Source organism: Acanthopagrus latus, chromosome 2 (genome assembly GCF_904848185.1).
Source record: "Acanthopagrus latus isolate v.2019 chromosome 2, fAcaLat1.1, whole genome shotgun sequence".
Classification (NCBI taxonomy): Eukaryota; Metazoa; Chordata; class Actinopteri; order Spariformes; family Sparidae; genus Acanthopagrus; species Acanthopagrus latus.
In genome coordinates this window covers 28,505,163-28,532,046 of record NC_051040.1, presented here as the reverse complement: position 1 = coordinate 28,532,046, position 26,884 = coordinate 28,505,163, and the positions used below count along the sequence as shown (strand labels likewise).

The 26,884-nt window shown below is 40.3% G+C and overlaps 1 protein-coding gene across 3 annotated transcripts in view; it reads right to left on the bottom strand.

The window, feature by feature from the left end:
• The window catches only part of sgsm2 (small G protein signaling modulator 2), a 91,990-nt gene that overhangs the window by 31,336 nt on the left and 33,770 nt on the right, over positions 1–26,884 (bottom strand). For all 3 annotated transcript variants that reach the window (XM_037087044.1, XM_037087053.1, XM_037087062.1), the window contains exon 3: positions 6,645–6,813. In XM_037087044.1, the coding sequence (XP_036942939.1) occupies positions 6,645–6,813 (169 nt within the window). The remainder of the gene's footprint in view (positions 1–6,644; positions 6,814–26,884) is intronic.

Below are 26,884 nucleotides of genomic sequence, written 5' to 3'. Positions count from 1 at the left end.
GGACTGAAAAGATCAATGATAGAGCGAACTGAACCAAGCACCAGCTTCTGACTTTTTGTCTTGTTTAGAACAGAGCCTTTACTTCTGATTGCATAACATGCAAATGGTGCAGGGCTGGTGCCACCACTCTGTGGGAAAGAAGAAGGCTACTTACTAACAGAGTATTGGCATTAGAGTGCTGCTTACATAGAGTACATAACATACACACAGGCACACATGAGAGGCCCTGTTTCACATCTCTTGTAAGTTGTGTTTTGGAGAAAATCAACTATGTGGAAAACACAAGTTTGTGATACTTCCATGTTTAGTTCAGCAAGATAATCTTCATTTAGCCACTTGTTTACTGACGGATTTTATGACGTGGAAAAAAAAAGAAAAAAAAAAAGTTAACCACAGACTGTACCATGCCGGAGCTGCAAAAATGCTAACTTATTTCCGGGTTTTAGGGCTCATTCCCGCAGTATTCTATAGACAATGCATGCTTCAAAGTTATGAGAAAAAGAATTGCATTCAACACCTCGTAATGTGTGTGTGTGTTTTTTTTTTTTTTTTTTTAGAAAGACTGAATATAAACATAACTTTTGCTCCTCTCCAGAGAGCACCTTTATAATCCAGATGACTGAGGCAGAATCAGCCTGATGCATAAACAAAGTCGAACAGGGAACCAGGACCTGAGCTGACGCTTGCTATATACATGACAGATAATCTCAAGTTTATACAATTTATACCTGCAATGACAAGCCAGGGGGAGCAGTGAAGCTGCTGTTCCTAGCTGAATGAGCACAGTGAATACATTACTATAATAAAATGAGGCTTGCAGGTAAAAAGGCTGATTTCCCACAGAAATATACAATCTTCATGATCAGTCTTGGTTAATGCTGCTTCTGTGGATCTGTATTTGGAGTAACCTTTGAGGTTTGATAAAACAAAGATTAATGTGACAGTACCATTGCAACACCATGCACACATCATTCAAGGATACAGCTCATTGAATAAAGTAATGTATTCTGTGATGATGTGTTGCCTTGATGCGCCTGCCCACAGAAGTATGTGATATGATTTTGGTGACCGATAGAAGGTTTTTCATAAATCTGCTGTAACTAACATCCCCTGCCGCCTCTCCTCCTCCACGCTGCACTGCAATCACTCTTTATGAATTCAAAATGTCAACAAATGTCAACATGTAGCTAACTGCATTGATTACAATGATTAAAACCAGATTGCATTTTGAGGTGACAGATGAATATTGAATATGTCAGGGTGATGTAATAGGCCGCTGGATTTGCATGATGTGATTTTCAGTTCTGCTACATAGGCGTGATGATTTCTTACATGTCTTTCATATATGGGAGGTGGTGGGTGGTGGATGGTGGGGGGGGGGCCTCTGACATTTACTGTCAGGGGTTTAAACAGCTATGATGGTAGATGAACAGTTACTAATGTATTTGATCCAACCGAGCATATAAACAAAGATACTGCATATTACGGTGTCTGGGATACAGTGTGTATAAGGTAGAACGAGTTCAGGATGCTTAAAAAGAACGAGCGGTTTGATGATTTGATAAATACTTGATCTGGAGTTTACTGCTGCCTTAAATCCAATTAGCCTCTATGTGGAAACAAACTAAGATACAGCCTGATGGCCAAAGCTTACATGTTTGCCATAAAGTTATTGATTTGCAGTATGTCAGAGTCACACAGAAAGCTCAGTTCATCTTACTGGACTTCAGCATCAGTTATGGATTCATTTGCTTCCATCAGGGTGGAGGTTTTAACTCTCAGGGGTGACACATAGATGCATAAGGTCTTTTGTTCCATCAGCTAGTGGCTTTTCAAACAAAATGCTTGGGATGCTGTGTCACCCAGTTATATTGTAGGTGGTGTACCATCATCATTGACCTGTTCTGTTATTTTGGAAAAAAAAACAACAACAACAACAATACACTGCCAGTTTTTCAGTTATCAGTTACGAAATCATTTAGTCACCAAAGTGACTGTAAAGATCTGGGAGCACTGTTACAAAGAAGTCCAGCATGGCCAGACAATCAGACAGGTTGTAAACCAGCTAAAAGTTTTTGATTCAGATTGTCTAAAGCGCTATTTAGAGGTAAAATTCAAAGGGAGCAAGTGGGTGAAAGTTGAACCATGAAGCATTTCTATGGGGAAACTCTTTGTGGGGCACTGAGATGATCACAGGGTCATTTTAGATGTTACTTTGTTCAAACTTTAGGGGTTGTTTATACTGTGAGGGATGCATTTTACCTCAAATCCTGTGTGGTTCTGTCACCACCAGCTGTCAACTGTCCTTCTAGAGAAATATCAGATAATGATGTGTGTATAGTGCAATACCTTGAAGACGATAATAAAGGGCTGCTGATGAAGGACTAACAATTTCTTTATTAATCAAATAATTGTTTTATTAAAGAATTATCAAAAACTAAATATAGTGTCCATTATTATTACCCTACATAACAATGTGATCTATCTAATATGTTTCTAATTCAAACCCAGAGATATTCAGTTTACTATTATACTGAGTATGACAGGAGTATCAAATCCTCATATTTGACAATGACCATAATAAATGACAGAAATAGTTGAAGCTGGTACGTTTTTAGTTGATTAACTAATAGCATCAGCCCAACAACAAACTGAAGTTTCATTTTTGATTACTCTAGCCAAGGAGGTTATATTTTAGCCTGTCTCCATTGGTTTGCCTGCAGGATTAAACAAATACTACTTCTCTTAAATTCGGATGGAGCATGGGTCAGCCCAGAATACACCACATCAACTATCCGATTAAGGCACGGATCCAGGATTTTTCCTCACTTTCTTTAAGTTGTGATATAGAATATTTTCATTAAATTTTTAGTAATGTCTCAGTGAATAATACATGGACTTCCAATAAAAAATAAATAAATCTAGCAGATTCAAATTGATCATTTAAAGATGACTATGAGGAGGGATGCACTCTACTGAGATATCTTGTTCCTATTGCTATATATACATTCTCCCATCCCGTTAGAGCAGTTTATGACAGAATGGACTGACCACTCAAAGCACTTTACAACATTTGTCACATTCATCTGTTCACACACACACACACATTCATACACTGACTACAGAGGCTCACCAGGAGCAATTTGGGGTTCAGTTCTGATTAGTGGACAACCCACTCTACCTCATGAGCCACAGCCAACCTCAAATGTGACCTCACACATCGAATAACTGGGTCAACCAGTAGTTGTGTCTATCCCTAAATAGTCTTGTTTGGATGATCAATTTACCATTTGCCCTTCTTTTCTGGCAAACCATATGACCATATGAATATTACTACATGTTTTGCTCATTTGTCATGTAGCAGCTGTTGAGGGTAGATGCAATTTCGTAACATTTGGGTGTTATTTTGAAGAACTGGTGTGAAAATTATCCCACTGAGATACCCTGAGCAATGATACCTCTGCACACAGCTGCCTCCATGAACTTCAACATGACGTCAACAGGCGTTATATTAAGGGATATCGTCACACCAGAGACTCAAATACAACTATGACTATAAGACCCCAAGTGTAAAAAAGTGTAATTATCCTTTAATATGTATAAGAGCTGCTGGCATGGCAGGTCTGCTGCTAGACATGCAGGATGAATGCAGATATACGCCAGCTTTGCTCTTCATCCCATGTGTCTTGAAGAAAACCAGGGAGAGGAGAACAGGCTGGTGTGTTGACACACACACACAGTAGCTGTAATTACCATCCACTTGTTACTCTTTATTCCACTGTTGATGTCTGCTCATATTCTCTCCCTCACTCTCTCTTGTTACCCATCATGCTCTCTGCCTCTTTCGCAAACCGCATTGCCATGGTAACCAGGGTACATGAGAGATGGAACCCTGAGGTGGGATGACAGGGAGAGGGGGGAGGGTGGGAACATGCCTGTGTGAGTGTGCATGACTGCATGTTGGCATTCTGGTGGAGGGCTTTGACTTGTGCAGACCACATCCATACAGAATAATAAGCTTTAATGTTGTGTGCGCTTTGTCTGGGGAAATAAAGGCCAATGAGATGTGACAGAAGAACGAGAGACAGCGGCTGATATGAAGACAGAGAGCTGAGCGCCCAGCGTACCCAGACACATTTAACTCTGCTGATTTACATCGCATAGTGCAGCCATGTTGCCATGACGTCTCGCTGTACATTCTGCCCGTGTTTTATTGTTTTGGGCATCATCTATGCAGACATGGAGGTGTGTGTATGTGTGTGTGCTTGTTGCCCAAAGCTTTCTCTCCTCCATTTGGATACCTCTGTCTGCAGCCCTGGAGAGACATGTGGTAGCCATGTGGCTCAGACTAATGGACGATTAATGGGCTCGCAAACAGCTCAGCCAGAGCCTAAGTGCCTGCAGATAAAGCAGTTTATCATACTCAGCGTGTACACACATACACGCAGAAACACATATGCAAACACGTAAGAATACAGTACACACAAACCCATCTCGCGCACACACACACACACACACACACACACACACACACACACACACACATATGCAACAGTCCTGAGGCTTATCACAGTGTGTACACAGATCGCTCAGCTTTAGTAAACACTCAACTGACCAGAGATTGTGTCTGCAGGTGATGGAGTGAATCTGTAGCTGTGTGTTCCACATGGAGATAATGACCTGCGAGACGGTGTGTCATCTCGATTGCAACAAGTCTCTGAAATTCCGTGCTGACTTGTCCAGCTTTTTCATAGCTGGAGATACATTTTTAGAATGTGAATCAGCATTAGTGATTTTGAGTTACTTGCTACAGTTGCTTCTGTAAAATTGATGAAACAGCGAAAATAACGATAAAAAATGTCATAGCCATAGCGAGTGCGTGAGTGTGTGAGAGAGAAAGCGAGCAGCAGAGAGTGATGAAAAGTAGTCAAGTTGTCAGTTTTGCTGTAAATGAACATTTTAAGGTCACGCTGTTACCATGGTTACGGCTTGCCAGTTTACCCTGATTACAGACACATACCGTGGATATTACAGTAAAATGGCATTGTTCTATGCACATAATATAATAAATAAAAAATATGTACATACATATATTTTCTATGACGTGACTGAACGCAACCCCAAGCGAGGACATCATCTCTACATTTTTGTCCAAACCCAAACCCATTAGGTCCTGTCAGGTATCCATGCTATGTTTCTGACCTCATATAATAATATGCAAATTGGGCCCAAGAAAGCATATGTTAACACATGGCTAACTTGCAACTTGCTGTTGCATGGATGATATACCAATGCAGCCTCCATGAAAACCAGACTAAAATGGCAAGAACTGCTGAGGTATTCAGTCATGAGATAATGTCAGAGCCGTTTCACATCACTGGAGAATGCCCCCTTTCAAAAATTGCACCTTCTTTCATTTATTTAGCAAAAATGGCTGGGAGTCCTTCTGAAAAAGATAATAGTTGTTGGACTAGACAAAAAATGTTGTGCGTGTGTTGCAATAGATGCAAGATAACACATTCAAAAACAGTTAGCGTTTTTCTTTACACCTGTTCTTTCCCTGCTATAATAAGTCATAATGTCTGCTGTGAAAAAGTGTTTTAACCTTAAATCAAAACTAGTTACTGTAATCTTAATGGCCCAAATATAAATTTTACCCCTTTCCTCAATGGAATAAATACTATTATTTCAAAACGTGAGTACACCCATTATATGTCAAGTGATTCTAGTGCTCTTCCAAATCCAGAATTAGACAGGAGTGGTAAACCCCCGTCCATCTGCCCAAACTATTTCAGCTGCCCTTAACAAAATTTTGGACACTCAAATGTGTGGAGATTAATAAATCCAGATGCTAGGAGATACACTTTTCATTAAAATACAATGGAACTGGAAGGACGTAGATCAACTAAAAGAGGAAATGTGGATGCAAACTTTCGATTTGCATGGAGGGAGCTGCCACAAATCTTTCTGAAGTTTACAATGAAGAAAAACAGAAGTGGGAGGTCATGATAGATATTGTTCCTTGAATACCCTGAATTCTGAGACATACTGCTGATGACACATAAGCAGCCCATGTTAGACAGCTCAAGTGGCATTCAAGTGTGTCCTTATGTGCTCATTTCATTATGCAACAAATAATCCCTTATCTTTCCTCTTTAATTTGTATTCAGTTTTTGATTGGTTTTTTGATTGATTTTTGATTGCTTTTTTGCATCTTGTACAGATGTTTGTTTGGAGATGTAAGTATGTGTCAGTATAATCAGCTGTTTCCTTTCTATGTTCTTTGGAAAACTAATACAAATTTAAGTAAAAAAAACCCAAACCCTTCAATAAAAATTTCAGGGTGTTTCTGTTATTCTGTCTACTTGTAGCTGATGTTAATAAGTCAACGTTCTGGTGCATAATTAAAGTTACAGAGTCTTATTGTCCTCCATCACAAAGTGGGCTATAATAGAGAAAACAACTTCACAAATCAAAGTCTGATAGTGTATGGTCCACTGGGAGAACACTCTAAAACACTGAAATTTAAATGTGAAATCAAAACAGTTTCTTAAACAATATCTAACTAATGATCCCACACTCACTGTTAAATAGACATAATTAGTGAGAAAGTAAAAACTGAGTGAGAGGGGAAGAACTCCAACCTCGTGAGATCCGCTTGCTGCTGGAGCTGCTCTTGCACTTTGCGGCAAACATCAGCGGCTGTGTCATAGACCTTGCCGACTTTGGTGAAGAGGGCGGCGATCTTGTCACTGCGGAGAAAACCAGCTGCCCGTCTCTTCAGCAGGTGGCTCAGGCAGGCCTCGATGGCAGCTGGAGAGAGAGATGAGAACGAGTGTCATGAATGACAATACATACAAGAGAAGAAAGGAAAGAAATGGCCAACATGAAGAAGGCAGTCTGAACGACAGTTTGTTAATGCAAGGAATTGTGAGAAGGGAATCTTCAGTTCACCGTGGCGGGCGTGGTTTAAAACAACAATGGTGAGGTTAGCAATGAGGTTAGCAGATGCTGCTATAACATCAACTAAATGTAAATGTGAGCATATTTCATTGAAAGAAGAGCATAAAATGGCACTGAAAGTTTTCTTAATAGAAAGAGATAGATGACCCCCACCCCCCCAACCAAGACTTCAGTGAACTCTCTTGCAGAAAACAGCCTCCCGCCCAGCGAGTGAGAGTCAGACAGCATCCTGTTTACTGATGGTGATTATGTAATTCAGAGCAAAAAATGTAACTTCCTTCACTTTCCATGATGCCTGGTGGGTCAGAATCTCAATCACAACGCACTGCAACAGCATCCATATGATTATAAACAGTCTGCAGATACATGTTTAGATTGGTGGACACCGGGGAAACACGTAAGAAAAAACACACGGATGTTATGTTGTGTACCGTCACACCTCTTTTGGCTTCGCAGTGCCACATGCCGCTTTAAGCCACCGTGGCCTAAAGGCAAGCCTCCGTGTGATAGACAGATGGTTCCGTCACCTGCCACATATGTTTTGAAAGTGCTTGCCATTTTTTTCAAACAGTTCCCAGACGGTTCTGTGTAACAAACCATCTGGCACGTCAGGTCACCTGGTTCACCATTCAAGGGCTTCTAAATTTTGGGCCCAAAGGGTTTTCAGTCTCAATTATTGCCCCAAGGGGCTGGCTGACTTCCTGCAAGGCTGAATGGCTTAGCTGATACAGCTCTTTGAGTAAGGTGTCTGTTTGGTTTATACATGGTTTATATCTTCTTTGGAATGTGAGCGCATAGGCTGAGGACAGTGATATATTGCGTGTGATCAATAGATGCACAGACCATCTAACAAACAGTCTTCATGGCTTATTGGGGGAGGTTCCCACTCAGACCACTCCAGTTCCAATGCACTCAGTGTGCTTGATCCATTCTAAGATATTTTTGGTCAAAACTTGACATTAATATAAGAGTGTCTCTAAAAGGTCGGTACTCTGTTAAGCATGAACATGCTGGAAAAATTTCATGGAAACCTGCACCTCAGATTTTGTCTGTAGATTTTGTGCAGTTGGTCAAGCTATAATATCTTCTCCTGCACAAAGGTTCTCTGCAAATGAGCTGACCATAACAATAATATGTGTCGTTATTTGTCATTTTCAGAAGTGAGACACCACACCTGTAAATATTGAGAGGGTTGGAGGAAGTAACCTTTGTGTAGCTGCTCCATGAGTGTGCCCTTTACACTGTGGGCACTTGTGCTGTCTATTCATTACTGAAAATGTTAGGATCATGTACATTTTAATGATCACTGTGAGGTTAATTGGCAGTAATTGCGAGAAAACTCTGGGTTGTAAAAGGAGCAACAGAATGGAATGGCAAGACTAAGAAGGAGCTCTAAGAAGACATCTGCTTTATATGAGTGACGAGAACAAAACATAACATAGATAAATTATATTTCTAAAAGGAAGAAAAAACAAACTTTACTTACATCTATACATTATGTGCACAAGACGAAGGAACCACAGCTCAAAGCTATTTTTAAATCTTCTGGATCAAGTCCAAGACGTGTCTTTCAGGTCTGTCAATGCTATGCGAACTGCTACAGCCCTATGGCCAAAATCAACAATTACTTCTTGTCAAACAGAAACAGTGCAATGCACATTGTCAAATGTGTATCTTCTTTTTCTGATGAGAATTGATTACATGTAGATACAGATATCCATTTCATTAAGAACTGGAGCACACCTAAGATGCATGCTTGCATGTAATGACTGGGTTACATTTTACTTTTATGCCACAATATTTCATTCATTTGTGGTTGTCATTATCACTGCAGTTTACACACCTTCAAATGCAAATACTAAAACAACATTGGGCTACTTGATTGCAGTCATTACTAAACAACAGAGCATCCACCCAGAGGGAGTATTTGTACCTGCAGGGGATCTGACCAAAGTAAACTTAAAGACTGTCCTGCCAAAACTCTATCAACATCTACAGTTCCCTAGAAGGGGTAAGACAAACTTGACTATGTTTACAGTGACATCAAACATGGAAATTAATTTACATCTCAGCCAGTCTGACCACATCTCTTACCTCCAGCCAGGTCATTAACTGTTAACCTCGAGAGGGGCATCAGAGATGCCAGAGCAGCTAACAAGCAAAGGACTGCAAGCCACTTTGCAAACTCAGGCCCATGGCAAGGCACCTGTCATATCATTAATCAAAATACAAACACCAACCTGAACACCAGCAGCAGCGCCTCACTGACAGAACAGCTTAATCGCTTCCTCGGCCACCACGAGTTGGAGAGCACAGAGACTGATATAATCACTGCCCCAGCCTCAGCTTCCAACAACCATATGCATCACTGCTGTTTGTGGACTACAGTTCTGTATTGAATACAATCATCCCCGGCAGGCTGATCTCCAAGATGTCCCACCTGGGCTTTGAAAACAACACCCGCCTTTGGATTAAGGACTTCCTTAAGGACTGGCTGCAGGCATTCAGGTTTGGTCCCCCATCACTCTCATATGTCTGCCTGAAATGGATATCATCTGCCCGTCTTGCTGCCTACGGAAGACATCCTGCAGCCTGAAAGACAATCTCATCTTGGCCATCACCTGTGTGACCCCTGCTCTCAGGAGGGCACTGCAGGACAATCAAAGCATGCAGAAACACACTTCTACAAACAGTTTTTACGCCAATGCCATCACCACACTGAGCACTGCACCTGATAACACTGCAACAAATGCACTTCAGATAATTCTGAATCGTTAAGTTCCTGTGCAATACTCTTAGTATTTTCTGTGCAATATGCAATATGTGCAAACAGGTCCACCTACCTTTTCAGGACCTTGTAAGTATGTACTGTGTATGCACAGTATGTCTGTACCCATGGGTGTGAGTGTACTTTAAAAAAAAATCTAATTACTCTCCATTTACTGATCTGATCTATATACTTATTATTTTTTAAATTCTATTTGAGCTCCACTTAGGCAATGCAACATAATTTTGTTGTGTATACCTGTACAGTGACATAAAGTTATTCTATTCTATTGCATTAACAACAACTTTCACCATTTGAGCTATTCCAAAATTGAAAGGTTTAGTGGCTGCTACTGTACGTGTCCAATTTGTTACATAAAGGTCATGTATTGTAATGAGCTGCGCATGCAGAGCTGTTCAGCTTTGCTGATGAGAAGATGCCAACCTTTGTTCAAAACATGTCATACAACTAAGTAGCTTAATCAGCTCATCACTGTAACATTTTAACATTCAACCAGATTACACAAACTCTGACCATTTGACTTCCTCACTTGGAGAAAAAAGTGTTGCAATGGTGTTTCGGCAGAACTACATCTATGCTCCCCAGTGGAAATTCAGACATGTACTTCTTAAAATCAGCACTGGTCCTGGTTTGAAAGTGGCTGCTGTTCAGCAAAAGTTGTAATGATCAGACAGTGTGGCTTATGACCACTTTATTAGAAATCTTTTTTTGGAAATCAAGCCTGACAGTTCATAACAGGTTCTGGCTAAAAGACACTGTGCATATGTTTAGTTAACTTATATAAGTTCATTTGTATCTCCATGTTTTTCATTAGAACAACAATGAGCGAAAGTAAGCTATTCAGCGTCAGGGACCGTAACAGCCTCACCATTCATATTTCAATGTTGAAGCAACATTTTACAGTGCTATCAGCTAGCAATTGTAATATTCTTACACTGTACAGAGCTGTCTATGTTACTTATGGTGTTCAACACACTCCCCTGAGTCAAAACCCAAACACATATTGTGATTGTCAGAAGAATATAGGGATAGAACGTAATTTTAGACTTTGACTTTGGTGAGAGTATTACAAAAATAACCTCAGATTGATCTCCACCTATTAGGGAAAAAAAGTTCTGTAAATCCAAAGCCCAGAAAGCCTACTCCTAATTGACTGAATCAACACACACAGGCTATATTGGCATGTGTTGCATTATGACTGAGGATAATGTGAAGCAGTATATAGACGTGTAACACTATGGTCAAGAAAAAGGTAGCCCAAGGAGTTTGAATGATCTCTGCAGCAACTAAGATGGTGTATCATTTAACTGTGGGAGCGATTACAGAATAGATATTCTTGTCACAGATTCCTTGGACAGTAGCTGAGCACTCCGTCTGTGGTAAATTAAAAGTCTAGTGTGCGAGATTTGGTGTGTTGGTCGTTGTAAGAGTGGGGATTACAACCACTTCAATCAAAGCCCTGCTCTGTTTTGTCAGTCCTGGGCTACTGTAAAAACATGGCAGTGCAAAATGATGGAGTCCATGGTAGAGGACTCACTCCCTCTGTAGATGTAAAAGGTTACTCAATGATTCTTAGTTACAGGTGATTATACACTAATTAAAATGACATGATCAATATCATAAATGTGACTCAGTTTCTGAATAGATCCCCTTAATCCTACATACTGGGCCTTTCATTAAAAAAAAGGTAGCCAGCATGAAAAATTATTTACTACAGACACGGGGCAACATTTACTTTAACTACATTTTTACAATATGTTTTCCAAATGAATGAGCAATAAAAGAGCAATAAACAATGGATGCAATATGGCACAGCTAAGGCAACGACAGCTCACATTAGCTGGCTGTCACAGTAACACACTTTTTGGCCTGTGAAGCTCCAAGATTCACAGAATGAATTCTTTATGAAAGATTAAATGTAGTACTTCTGTATTCTTTTTGGCAAATATATATGCCTATATTCATTCAGTTATTAAAGATGTTCATATATGTCACACGTGAGCCGTATACACAGAAAACACAGAAGCACAAATGCACTGTTGTATACCAATGGGACATTTAGATGCAGCAGACGCCAGATTAACTCATATGCAGAAAATAAGGAGAAATGGAAGTAAATACTCTCTTTCTAGCTGTGACCCATCCATTAGCCATCTCCTTCCCCCTGTCACTGCTGCATCAATGCTTGTCCATAATGAGCATTTAAGGGCTGATGGTAAAACCAGCACTCTCATGCAATCATTCAATCCAACACAACCCGAGACTTTTCCTCATACTCATTTCAGTGTATGTTGGTCTTAATAATGTGCTTGCTTGCTGGTAAACAAAAATTGAATGAAAGGTTTCCGGGCGAAAAATCTTTCGTGCAAATGGATCCTTACGACACACCACAGTGAATAACTTCCTTCATTTTAGAGGAAAAAACATCCATCTGCTGTATGAATTCATATCAGGGCTGAGCTTTTGAGGCTGTCTGCTTGTGAGGGAAATCTAGTCGATATTACAGTGGAACATAATGACAACAACAACAACAACATAACTCTGCAATGCTGGGAAAAACTAGTGCTTTATGGGTGTAATAGTCTGCTTTTATTGCTGCTTAGAGGAAGCGCTGAGAGGCTTGAGGTTTTTAGCTCAGCTGTCTGTAAAGTATATTCACAGCAGCTTTATTCTGGCAGATTAACATGTTAATGGGTAAACCTATGGAGAAGCATTGTTGCTATTCAATAATACTGCAGGGATAGTAAAGATTAGCAGCTGTTAAATTTAAGCATGTAATAGTCTTGGAGGGAGCATTAATGCACGGTTGTTTCTGTGGAAACACAAAAACTGAGCAGAGGATGCAAGCAGCTCCCCCATGGGAGAGACTGCACCCAGCTCCTCTCCCTCTGCTGCCTTCTTCACCGCTAATTCATGTTTTGGGTGTCTGCAGCTCTGATGAATCATCAAATCCTTTCTATTATAAACGTAATTACTTCAAATTAGGATTAAGGGGGAAAAAAACCATGCATGAATGAACGTTTTAATTCAGACATACCCAAGGCAACAAGACTAGTGGGACAAAATGTATTAATCTTTGCAGACAGTCGCTCATCTGTGTCCCTATAGTTCCTGCTACACCCGTCATCGATTCATCCTCTAACCAGTAACTAATGATATATTGTACACTCATGCTTGGGCAGCATTGGTTTTGCATATCATTATGCTAATAATCTGAACCATTGAGGACTTAATACAACAATAACTTGTTTGGATACGATGTCGATGGAGGTATATCTGCTTCTTACACAGTAATAGTGCTGTGAAAAGTTTTACACGTTCTTAAAGTCACAGTTGCATTCAGTGATTTTTGGCCACTGGCGGACAGAAGCTCATCAAACTCTGCTGCCATATAATGACTGATCAATGATCGATTAGTTTTTCATTTTTGTGTCATGCACAAACAATAGAGTGCCCAACCTTCATGAGTTTACAAAGCACCAAAAGTTCAGTTTTTGTGGTCAACCAAATTTCATTACATTGCATTTAATTATGAAAAGAGAGATAAGGATCTTTGCATGTGGTTTAAATTATATTTCACATAAGGTTCTACAGTATAACCGCCCTTTATGAAACAATAGGCTCATAACTTTTGCTTTTGCTTAATGCTGATCTTGAACAAACTATTGCCTATTTACACATCCAGCAGACACAGAGTAACATTAACATTAATTTGACATCCCACTGATGAATGGAAGTCTAATATTCACTCTCTTTTAGCGCTGTCTCCACCAACTCCTGTGAAAAATATCTCCTGCTGAACACAACTGCCTAAGGCGATTGACAAGAATGATGAGACGGAACCATACTGGTTCACAATTATGGTTTAAAAGGATATCAGAAGAATCCCTTTTACATTGCACTGAAACATCCCATATTGATATTAGCAGTGAAGACACCGATCCGTTTACACAGTGTGTCGAGGGTGCTTAGATCACAATCACATCCTCTCAACCAACCTGTTAATTAAAATCATATCTCATAGACTCATACACGTAGTGAACAAACTGTATACGCACTCACACTCGCCCTCATTAAAATTCAATACAAATGATCCTCTGTGTTTTGTATGTTTGGTTTATTTTCTCTGTCAGCACAAATGTTTTTGATGCAAAATCATCCAAATTAGTCACAAAGTGTCTTAGAGGTGGTGGCAGGTGCATCTGGAGTTGTCTCCACTGAGATCATTAGCTGATCTAATGAAGACAAAGCTAATTAGGCAGCAACGCTTGTCTCCCTTCCTGTCTACATCTGTCGGTCTGACAAACTCAGACTGTCGCACCTCTTTTAACATTTCCTGTCTCTGACTTGTGCTGACTACAAAGTCTCTATTCTTTGTCACTAATCGGATGAGATGTATAGCATATGGAAGGTTAGCTGTTCTATATCCAACAGAAATTGCTCACCAAAGAACTTGGTCGAATTGGAAATCTCATTGCTCTACAAGCAGAGGGAATTCCGACTATACTAGAAGTGACAAGATGCCAAACATTTTTAATTTAACCTCAATACAATCCACTGTGTCACCCTGGGTGGACTACTTCCCCATACACACCACATACTTTTCACTTCCAAATGTTTTGTTAGAAGCACAGTTATGATTTCTGCCGCTAGAATCAAAACCAAACAGAAGACTCAAGTAACTTTGGATTATGTGAATTACTGTCTTTTCATTGTTGAACAACCACCTTGCTGATGAAATTCTATCAGGCAGAAATGTGAACATATGAGGTAAGGTTATACAGTTACACGTTAAACTCATTCACTGACTTCCTTCCTCAGTTCCTCAGACTCTCCTAGAAGTTATAGTGACAGGTGATGTCTCAATGAAATGAAATGCACCAGTACCTCGAATGAACCTGATTTCTGTGGGTTTGAACATTTTTGGAAATTTGGGATAATGCAAGTACACTACATAACAAAAATATATAACAAAGGCAGAGTCTTCTTCAGACATTTTTATGCAGATATATCACATATTATATCTTTAAGCAGGGGGCAATTCCAATTTGTTGATTTTTTGCAGTCAAGAAAACCAGATACTAGAAACGTGTTGTAGAGACTATTACACATTCAAGGCCAGAAGATATTTTTATATGATGCATCCACTCTAAATAATAATTGTTGCGATGGACATCAAAATACAACAAAGTACAGCCAAAGTAACTAAATAATGTTAAATAATGTTTGAATTATTAGATGATAATGTGCTACATTGTAAGCCTTGTATCATAGGTGTAAATGATTACACATTATAACATATAAATATTTTTTGTAATACAGCAGCCTAGTCTTTAAATTTTCGTTACAGTCAGTAACCTCATTGTTGTGTTAGTGGCCTTAGTGGCTGTGGTCATTTTTACTGCAGCAAAGGAGGAAGTCAGAGGTGAAGTGGCATAAAACCAACAAGGGAGGAGGTCAGGGTGGATGGTTGAGACAAAGAAGCACAGGAACGTCACCCAGAGGACCTCTGTTTGTGTCTGGTGTGACTGCAATAGAAAACGGTGAGTCCTGTTAACTCACTAAATTAGCTAGGTAATGTCAACCAAATGACATAGTGAAGTAAAGTACATAAGTACAATTGTTACTGTAGTTACATAAGTGAAGTAGTTATATTCAGCCAAACCACCAGAGTTTTCTTACCTAAAGTAGTTTCCATGCCTAAACCTAACCAAACTGCTAGTCTAAGACAAGACTATTAAATCCGATTATTACAGTGTCATGGACACATTTCACTTCTTTTTACTCTGTGAGCAGACAAATTCCTCAGATACATCATCTGATATCAACAAACAAATTGAGACAGAATCTCTCTACTGATTACAACATCAGCAACAACAATAATAAAGAGCTACGCGAATGTGTGAGCTGTGATTGATGACTTTAATAATCCTGATAACGTCAGGCCCTCCAACCTGACAGTCACTCACTGTGGATGCCTGTATCTCTGCAGTGTTTGTGACATGATTGGGCATTAATGTTTAAATGCATGTCAAAGGTTGTGTGTGTATGTGTAGGTGTGTAGGTGATTGAAGTGGGTCTTTAAGGGTGAGTGTTAATTTATTATTATTATTATTATAAATGCAGCAACAACTGGTGGTGGATTGTCTCTCTCATATCTTCGAGCCTTAAAGAAAAAAATCCATGAAATCCATCAATACAATCAATAGGGATGAAAACCATTAGTAGCAATGTAGCTCATACTTCTGGACAATGTTTAATTGTTGTAAATCTGTTTAATCTGCTCGCTTAGGTAACTGGTGAAATGTAGATTGTATGGGATCACATCAGTTGTACATCAAGATAGGGAGGAATCTCTTGTAAGTCACCCTTTAATAGCCCATAACATAATGTGCTGTACTCACCCCTCCAACACGGCTCTGAGTAAAGACCTCAGAGTCACAGACCGATATTTTCAAATCTTTGAAGGAAATACTTCTAGAAGTGACTGCTGCACTGAGCCTCCCCACTGAACTGGGAGATCTCTCTGAATTGTGACAGAGATGGATATACTGTAGGCTTAAAGCAGGTGAAAGATATTTCTCAGTTCAACATCTGTCACAAACCACAAATGATAGAGATGATAGTGCAGTAAAATTATTTCAAATGAATTGCATCTCTATGGGCCAGCCTTATATTTAGTCCTGGCAATTACATGTTTTTCCATCTTATATCAATGCACTGGACTATTTTTATTCATTTCTGAGCATCTCTACCTGTCTGACTTTATGAGTCATGCTGCTGCTCCTGGACCAGGTGCAGACACAAATACAAAAAGAGACGGTGAGGGACACTGGTGGAACAACAGAGACAGATGGAGGAGACGGCAAGTGAAAAAAATAACGAGGAGGAAACATGAAAAACAGCAGAGATGATATTGATTTTAGCAGAGAAGATGGGAAACACTCAGTCCTTCCTCCCACTTTCTCCTCAAGCTGCCCAACTCCCACAAGGAAATCACAAAGTCCACTGCCAAACAGGTGACAAAGCAGTGTTTATGCAGCAATTTCTACAGACATTCTGTTGCAGAAAGTGTTTGTGGCAGCTGAAACTTCAGCTTTCTAAGAAAAATGACAGAATGTCCTGAAGCTCTTGTTGGGGGCAAACAAAACTTTAATCTATTGTTATCTGGCTGTTGCTCAACTCCAAGCAGATACATGAATGTTGTGACTCTGGTGGCCACTTAGGATAAAGTGAAATACGGTAAACTTTGTTTTAGTGCTGTACCACCAGACTGCAGAGAAGCTTCTTTCCTCAGGCTGTGAGACTCATCAATATATTCTCAGCACTCCACCACAGAGAATAGCTGGAAACTATATGACTTATCCAACCTGGATATGTCAGAATCTGAACTGTTAAAGACATTAAGAATAACTGTGATACCTATACAGAAATAGCCATTCATCCTCCTGATGGTCTCATTTGCTTATGTAGGTCATAAAGAGGCATCCGTAATAAACTGAGATAGTTTCATAAACAATTGAAGGTTCCTTTAAAGCAACAACAATAAAGCACACCCTTGTTCAATTCAATACACGCAGAGATTTCTCTGCTACGCCTTAACTCAGTGTGGTATGGCCATTAGCTAAAAGAGGGCTAATATTAGCCAATGTTAGCAAACTCAAGATAGGTATGACATTACGTCGTTGGTTCGCTGACTGCTGATTCTGCTAGAGCTTGGACTACTCAAAATTTCAAACAAAACTATGCCCGGGTCAAGACCATTCAGTCCATCCATGTCAGAGGTTTGACTGATTCATCTGGTATCGTGACATGAAACAGCAGTTTCTTGTCTTTCAAAGTAGACTTTCCAATGAGCAACGTGGGAGGAATAGCGATAAGCCAATCAGGTCCACTGCCAGGCCAAGTTTGATGAGTTTGTGCATTAGTGTCTACTTATATTGACATTAAATGTATTCATTTTTTATTGTCATTAAGTAAATAAGACATAAAAGTAATATCAAACATCAATAATATAAAACAAATCAACAAAGGTAAATACAAAAAGCATTTGTGATCCCCCCAGAGATGCTGAATTATGACTCCTCAGAGACTTTAAGATTATCTCTTTCCAAGTTCTGTTTTGTGTAATACTTTTCTCATCGTTTGTATATCAGTGGCCCCAAACTCCAGTGAGAAAAAATATGATCTTTTTATTTTTTACCTAGAAATCCTTCTGGGTGAAATCCATCAGCCACAGAGAGCAGACTCATATTTCTCAGCCTGGCTATGAGGCAGTACAGGAAAAGGATCCAGCTCTCTGGACAGAGCCCTAGCTCAGTGGCAGATTATAATTCTATCTATTTCCCTGTGCACAGATTCCCCACTAGTGATCACCCCTGACACATTAAGTCCATTTAAGCAAACAAGCTAAATTTAGGCATGTCAGTCATGGGGGTTGGGTTTCTCTTTACTGTTGCAGCTCCCTCCTTGTGATTTCTTCCATAAATATTCAGCACAGCTTTAGTTATCAGTCTTACCTGAGTCATAAAATGTGTCAGTGAGTCCTCTTAATAACAGCTTTGAAGGAGAACAGCTTTTAGTATCCAGTGGCTGCTGTTTGTCAAAAAGGAACAAGGATGACAGCTTAAAATCCTTCTGGTGTGAGGCTGGTGTGGCACTGAGCTGAAGGAAATGCACGACCAGCTAAGACAGCATGGGTGGGATGACATATAGAAATGTTAAACATGGATATTTGTTTAGTGAAGATCAAGAGTGTTTCAGAGAGAGCCAGTGCCTGCTACATGCAAGACTGGTGTGTGTGTGTGTGTGTGTGTGTGTGTGTGTGTGTGTGTGTGTGTGTGTGCGCGTGTTGGTAAACCTGTGAGGGGTCTTCTGAATCGGCTCAGCTAGATTTAGTGTAAACCGACTCTCTCTTTTGCCTCTCACCCCTTTTTCTGCTGTCTTGCGTGGGATGGGAAGATGTTGGAAGGAAAGAGGAGGGAGGGAGGAAGGGAGCAGCGACGGTCAAGGGGTCAGCCAGGTTGGCATGGCTACGATCTGCATCTGCTTTTGGTTGCCACTGGAAATTGGAGCTGTTGTGGCTTTGTCCAGAGTTTCAACCACAGAAGCAACAGTTTGGGCTCCTCTTTTCTGCACCTTGCCGAGTTTCAACCTTGGCTGTTTCAGTGGGAGCTTTTCAGAGCGAGTGATGCTGCACCTGCTACGACTCAAGACTGCAGTCTCCGAGCCCTGATCGCATGATACAGCGGATATAGGAGGGATTTGTGTGTACAGGGCAGAGCTTAGTAAAATGTAATTATAACAAGGATGACTCAGACTAGAAAATAAAGGTGCAGGGAACAGAGGCAAAGAAAAAAGTCAAGCAGGGTGTAAAATGGAGGAAATGGGAGGGAGCTGAGCAGAGAGTGGGCGTAGAGAAACCTGTGCTGATTCCCAGGATTTGCGGGATTTACCAAGTTCAGCGCCAGTGCATTCGCTGGGCCTAATAACTCATTTGTAACAGTCTAGCCAGACACAGGCTGATAAAACCATTATCATCCTATCTCTTACACATGTGACAAACCCAATTCCTCTTCCACTCTTCCATTTTCCTTTCATCTTTCAGACACTTTCTCAAACCCGTGCATGCTACACACACACACACACACACACTATGTTTTTAATGGATATCCTCTGTTTCCACAAGAGACATGTACACTCATCTCATCGTCAAGCCTTTAATCTGACACACAGACGCACTCCAGTTTATGTGTGTGTGTTTTTACATTATCGCCTCGTGATTCACACCTTATCTTTACACCTCTTCCTCCTCTCTCTCACGCTTCGTCTCTTCACCTTGTGACATCCAACACCTCCTCTCTCTGTCCATGCTTTTTTTCTTTTCTTGTTTTCACACAGCGCGTTTCAATTATTTCTGTTTATTACTGAAACACAGTCAACAAGTCCAGGCTGTGAAGTGATTAACAACGTAAGTGGTGTTTATGTTCTATAAGTGGAAAGATGAGGAACGCGAACAGCAGGCTTTAATGCTGCATTTGGCCAGAGTTGCTTCCATGTTTTAAAATGGTCCGTTTTATAATGGGATTATACACCATGTCTGCACTAATACTTTTGTATTTCAGTAAATATGTGATACGATATGAATGTTCCATTTTTTTTAATGCAGCTACTCAAAAGGACCATGACAGACATGTGTGGATTTGATGGATTCATTTAGAAAAACCTTCTGATTTTTCACATTTACAACACATTTCACATCTCAAGGTAAGATCAGGAGTCGGCAATGGAATTCTGGTTAGCTCGCTTCTTTGTAACTCCAAACCACCAGATTGTTTTCATTGCATAACTTGTAGTCTTCAGCCACAACCAATGCTGACTCAATTGACATCCCTTGATAACATTTAACAGACTTCAATAAAACTCCCTCTAAAAGACTTTACAGGCCAAATGACGTTGCACTAACAGTCACTCCTGGGTAAACAACTGGCAGTTAATTGGCATTATGGAGATATAAGAAATCATCATATTTGGGGATTTCTGTTGTAATATTCAGCCGTAACTAAGGTAACACAGTAGTCCAACCCATCGGACATTTCTACTGTGTGCACCGTATGTCTTGTTATAAATGCTGTAACGTCCATCACTTACATCACGTGTGTGACATACTTTCGTAATGTATGTTTGTAACTTGAGTCAAAAGACTGAATGTAGTTGTTTTAAGCCACGTGTGATCTTTTTCTAACCCTAACCAAATACTAATGGCGCTTATTGCTAACTTGACCGCAGAGCCTTTATTTTGTAAGTCCAGCCAAATGTTGTATGTTACATAGTATTGCTAACTTGAGTGCACGCTAGCACAAGAGGGGTAGGTAGACATAGCTCGAAGCTTAAAGCCACTGAGCAAGCTCAGCAAGCAAAAATGAGAGTGTGTTGAATCGTACTCTTACAGGTAAGTGCTCAACAATCGGCTGGAAACTCAAACAATTCTCCTATGTGCCCATGTGTAAGAGTATACCTACGTTTGGAAGCCTACGCCATGCCAGATTTCTGGCAAATCATTAATGTACAAACAAAAGTGGACAGAGCTCTGATGAGTTCCTGCTTTTGCTCACAAAGTTGTTTCTATTATTCCTATCTTAATGATTACATGTTGTAAATGATCCTTAGGGTTTCTCTGACGTTCGGGACAAATTCCAACCCAATCCAGTGCAAAATAAGTGATCAGTGAAGTTTAGAATATGCAAAGAATCACTCAGATACACAAAGAATTCACAAAGAATCACTAAAATACTGAAACTTACCTTTGAGAGTCATATTTAAAGAGATGAATCACTTATAATGTATCCAGGGTAAAGCTGTAGGATTTCAATTCCCATGAATTTAAAAGAACTTTCAAAAGGAATTTGTTTTTAGAAAATTCATGTCATGAACTGGGAAAAGTTGTGAATTTTGGGTGAACTAGTGTGGAAAGACCCCTATATTTATTCCATTGTGCAATCAATATTTACTTTATAATGATACGTTGAAGCACATAACTTGTCTGCTGCCAGTTTAACAAATATAATACTTAACTACTGTTTTATGTTCAAAGTGTAGTGCCTGTCATCCCTTTACTGAGGCATAATCATTTACAATACAAAGTTATACATTTTACTGTGATTTGTGAATTTATGTCATTAAGAGTGACTAAGATTAAATATATAAAGCTGCCTCCTCTGCTGTAATCATTCAGTTGCCGTATGACTTTTCATCCACCGTGAATGTTCTAGTGGTAGCACAGCAAAAGAAGGATGGCATTTTTCAGAGCATTCCTTCCATTAAGTGGCATCGCGTCACATTACAGGGAATCAATGCTCTCCCTGCCAGAAGACAGATGTGCTCATTATGACTGGAGTGGAGCACTAATCATGGTGATTGTCCGGGAGAGTTTTGGCTGATTCTGCTCTGGAGTTGTAGGGAGGCTGCTGAGTCTGTCTGCATGTGTCTTCACAGCGGGGAGTGCAGTGTAACAAAAACACCCAACAGTACATGAATATCAAGATTCTTTTTTGGACACTTGATATTCAGCTGAAGCTGCTCACGCTGCATCCTGAACAGAGTGTTTGTGGTGTTTGAGATCTTTTAGTGGGGCCTGTTTGACGTCACATTGAAGTTCATGGAGGCAGCTGTGTGCAGAGGTATCACTGCTCAGGGTATCTAAGTGGGATCATTTTCACACCGGTTCTTCAAGAAAACGCCCAAATGTTACTAAATTGCATCTACCCTCAACAGCTGCTACATGACATATGAGCTGGACTTAATGGCCAGTTTAGAATACTTTACAGGGAACCAAGCATTTACACATTTCTACAAAAAATAAAGAAAGAACTAACTTTTGGTCACAGCATACAGTCTAGTAACTGTGTTTTTTTCAGGGGAAATCGGGTACTTCAGCAGCCTTGTTCGAGACCTCTGAAACACCACCTACACCTTCAGTTTGTTCAGTGTTCAAAAAGGTCTAGTACTGAGGATGAATTGATGAGAAAAGAAGCTGCCCTGTAGCCAGGTGGTACAGCACTAAAAGAAAGTTTTCTTTGTGCCACCACTGTAGTATTACAGTTATAAATCCTACACAAATAGATATATTACATAATTGCTGTGCATCCTGCAAACAGTTGTGTTGAGAAAGTTGTGCCTGCGAATGAAAGGACCAAGCAGACACGCATCAATTCGTCTTTGATTGTTATGACCATCCATCAAGCTAACTGGCTAGTTCAAAAATCAGACTTGTGGCCTGAGATGTCCGTTTTCAAAAATACGAGGTGAGATTTCTTTTTGTATCCCTCGCAGATCATCTCTGCCTCCCTCCTACATATTCCTACATACAGTAAGTAACGTTAGCCTAATGTCCGCCCACAGGTCGCAGCATGAGAGCAACATCGCAACGTAACTTTATTGTCCAGCTGAGGCCATTCAATCAACGTAAGCTGACTCTCCATTATGCTCTGTCTCTGCATTGATGCAGAATCTTCCAGCACAGCATAATGATGCATCTTATAACCAACAAGTTTCCACACCTCTACCCTACCTTCATTTCTCACCATGTTTTCTGTCTTTATTTATACTGTCTCGTCTCAAATAAATGCAAAAATGCCCCCCAAAACACAAAAAGAAAATGTGCCTGAATCATGTGGTATTCTGGAGTAATGATCCGACAGAGCTGTGAGTGGGATTGAATGTGTCAGTGGTCATGGGTTAACTGTGCGTGCAGGGGTGCGGTGCTACTGTTGATATTGCATTCTTTAATAATGAATGTGAAGGCGGTGTGTGCCGGCAACAGATAAGGGTAATTGCCTCATATATATATTGAACAACTGCCTCTGCATAGAAGCTGGCTTACTTCTTAACTGACAAGTGTTTATTTTCTCTACAACAAATGCTAAAAATCACATCTAGCTTCTGCAGTCACAAGTAACATTTAATTGCACTGAGTACGTTAGAGTGGAACCCTCCCACTACCTGGTCTATTTTCGTGGATACTACTCCCCATTTCACTTTCAATACACATTAATAGTGCTGCAAGACCACAGCAAAGCTCAGAGTAAACAGGTTGCTCTACTATGTGCACTGCATCCTATTCATGGGCTTTCTGAATGTCTACCCTGCCATAAATACCAGCTCCATAAAGCTGAGGAAGTTCTGTTTGTTGATCTGTGGCAACCAGTTCTGCATTTTGCAGTCTGTCTCCTTTTGACATATGCTGTGAGGGTTTCTGAAACTGTGACTCAGTCACCTATAATTCACCACCAATGACACTTTGCAGAAAGCTGTTGCCTCATGTTGCTTTTAGCAGCCATCGTGTATACATTTGGTTTTAAATCTCTTTCCAACATTCAGATCCCCGATCTGAATTCACTGTCTTTCAGTTGCTTCAGTACCTTATCTTCTCTCATGTGGTGTTTCCTATACTGTGTCCACCCACTGTAGGTATAAAGTCCATGTTGTTTGTGTGGGAGTGAGAGAGGTTGCAACCAGCTACCAGCAGCGAAAAAGAAAAGAGGAGAAAGGGATTGAGGGATTATAACCAGGGAGGGAAAGGTGGAATGGGTATCGGTTCTCACAACCCCTCCCTCTCTCTGGGCCCTCAAGCATCCTCCCTGATGCCTGCCGTGTCTCACCAGGTGGTCAGTACTCCTGGTGCCAGTCTGCCTAGCAGGCTCTAAATAGGCCTGAGTCTTAGCTGCTGCACAGAAATAAGAGGGACACAATACTGGGTTTAAATATATTATATGGCTGGACCATGTATGGTCAACGTGCTATATTGTGGCTACATTGGTACACGAATGAGTAGTAGTAGCAGTAGTTGGGTGGGACTCACTCACTGTTACTTTAAGTATGGATGTGTGGATTTCTCTGATTTGAACATTGTTGGAAACATGTCACCTGTCCTGACACATGAAGGGAACTCCCTTTCATTCACAACATGACGTGTTCAGCGTAGAATATGTCATCCGTGCTCTGTTCCAGAAAATACTGTCTGCACTTAATTAGTGCTTTGCTGGGCAGAGAGCGTGACTGAGCGGTGGTGAGATGAGAGAGGAGACTGAATGGAACAGACTATTGGAACAGTACAGAAAACTCTGGACAGAACACTCAATTTAGATGATAATTTTCTTTGACTGCACCCGAACCTTTACCTACAGTTAGTCGTGGTGACAAGTTTAGATACACTTCATTCAGTCTTCAGTTCCAATGATTTATCCAACTCTCAATTTTCTGTGATGGAATGGAACACATACTACTTTGTCACAAAAACCGTTCATGAAGTTTAGTTCGGTAATTAATTTAGTATAAGTCTTCTTACAGTGGAACAAAATCTTCTGGCTCATAAAGATACAAACATTAATTCTAATATTTGATTAATTCTCTCTGGGCCATTTTCACCCAATAAGATGCTTTTCATATACATCCACATGCTTCTAGTAGTTCTCTAGCTGACTTTTGGCAGAATTGGAGAATTTCAACAAAACTTGTTGGCTTCCTGACTTGTTTCCTCAGCACAGTACACGTTTCTCGAAGGGGTTCAAGTCAGGACTTTGGGAAGGCCCTGTCAAAACCTCAATTCTAGCCTGATTTAACCATTCCTTTACCACTTCTGATGTGTGTTTGGGATTATTGTCTCACTGGAACCATTCCCATTGTAGTGTTTTTGGCCGAGTCTAGTGGGTGTATGAAACAGCAGCTGTTATCAGTAACTGGAATAATAATAATAATAATAATAATAACTGGAATGAGTGGAACACAAACTACTTTCTTACAAAAAACATTCATGAAGTTTGGTTCAGTAAAGTATTTACACTGAACAAAAATATAAATGCAACACTTTGGTTTTTGCTCCCATTTTTAATGAGCTGAACTCAGAGATCTACAATGTTTTGTATATACACAAAAAATCCATTTCTCTCAAATATTGTTCACAAGTCTGTCTAAATCTGAGTTAGTGAGCACTTCTCCTTTGCCGAGATAATCCATCCCGCCTCACAGGTGTGGCATATCAAGATGCTGATTAGACGTGGTCAGAATACCAGTCAGTATCTGGTGTGACCACCATTTGCCTCACATCTTCTCATAGAGAAGTTGCTGGATATTGACAGGAACTGGAACACGGTGTCGTATACATATGGTGTACGTGTCGTATCCAGAGTAGAGCCGGACCAATTTATTGGCGGGTATGTGTATTGGCATTTATAAAAACAAAACAAGCAGCTTCAGAGAGACACTGCAGACTGCAAGTGTTACTCTAATAATGCAAATAGACAAGTCTAGAGTCGCCTATGTGCATTACTGCAGTCAACTCTTATGTGCAATACCAAGGGTTACATTACTCTCTCAATATCAGTTATGCATTGTGTTATATAAAGTATACTCAGTGTATGTATAAATAAAAAAGTGTTTAGTATTTTCTGTGTAAGTAGATTATTTTGACCTGGCAATTTTGAAAGTAGCTCGCAAGCTAAAAAAGTGTGGGCACCCCTGCTCTTCAACGTTCCTGTTGGCAACACTATGATATATTTCAATGTTCCTCTGTTCTGTTGTGACAATAAAACAAACAAGTTTATTTCTAAACGGCATTATCATATTATTTCAGTGAGGGATCCTAAATAACTACAAATGACTAATATTACGGAAATCTGCTAATGTTTTGATACGCGTTTCTGGATTTTTAAATTTTTTTTTTTACATATATATCACCAATATATCGGATTATCAGATTTTTAAATCACCAAATACTTGTATCGGTATCAGGCTTAAAAGACTTTAACGGTCGGGCTCTAATCCAGAGCATCCCAAACATGCTCAATGGTTGACATGATTGGTGAGTATGCTGGCCATGCAATAACTGGCCGCAATAAAAGGCCACTATAAAATGTTCAGTTTTATCACACGGCACAATACCACAGATGTCGCAAGAGTGTGCAATTGGCATGCTGACTGCAGGAATGTCCACCAGAGCTGTGCCCGTGAATTGAGTGTTCAATTGTCTACTATAAGCCATCTCCAAAGGTGTTTCAGACAATTTAGCAGTAAATCCAACCAGCCTCACAACCACAGACCACGTGTAACCATACCAGCCCAGGACCTCCACAATCGGTTTGCATAACCAAAGAATTTCTGCACAAACTGTCAGAAACCATCTCAGGGAAGCTCATCTACATGCTTGTCATCCTCATCGGGGTCTCGACCTGATGGCAGTTCGTCATCGTAACCGACTTGAGTGGGCAATGCTCACATTCGATAGCGTCTGGCACGTTGGAGAGGCGTTCTCTTCACGGATGAATCCCGGTTTTCACTGTTTAGGGCAGATGGTAGACAGCGTGTGTTGCGTCGTGTGGGTGAGCGGTTTGCTGATGTCAACATTGTGGATTGAGTGGCCCATGGTGGTGGCGGGGATATGGTATGGGCAGGCGTATGTTATGGACAATGAACACAGGTGCGTTATATTGATGGCATTTTGAAGGCACAGAGATACTTTGACGATATCCTGAGGCCATTGTTTTGCCGTTGATCCACGACCATCACCTCATGTTGCAACATGATAATGCACGGCCCCATGTTGCAAGGATCTGTACACAATTCCTGGAAGCTGAAAAC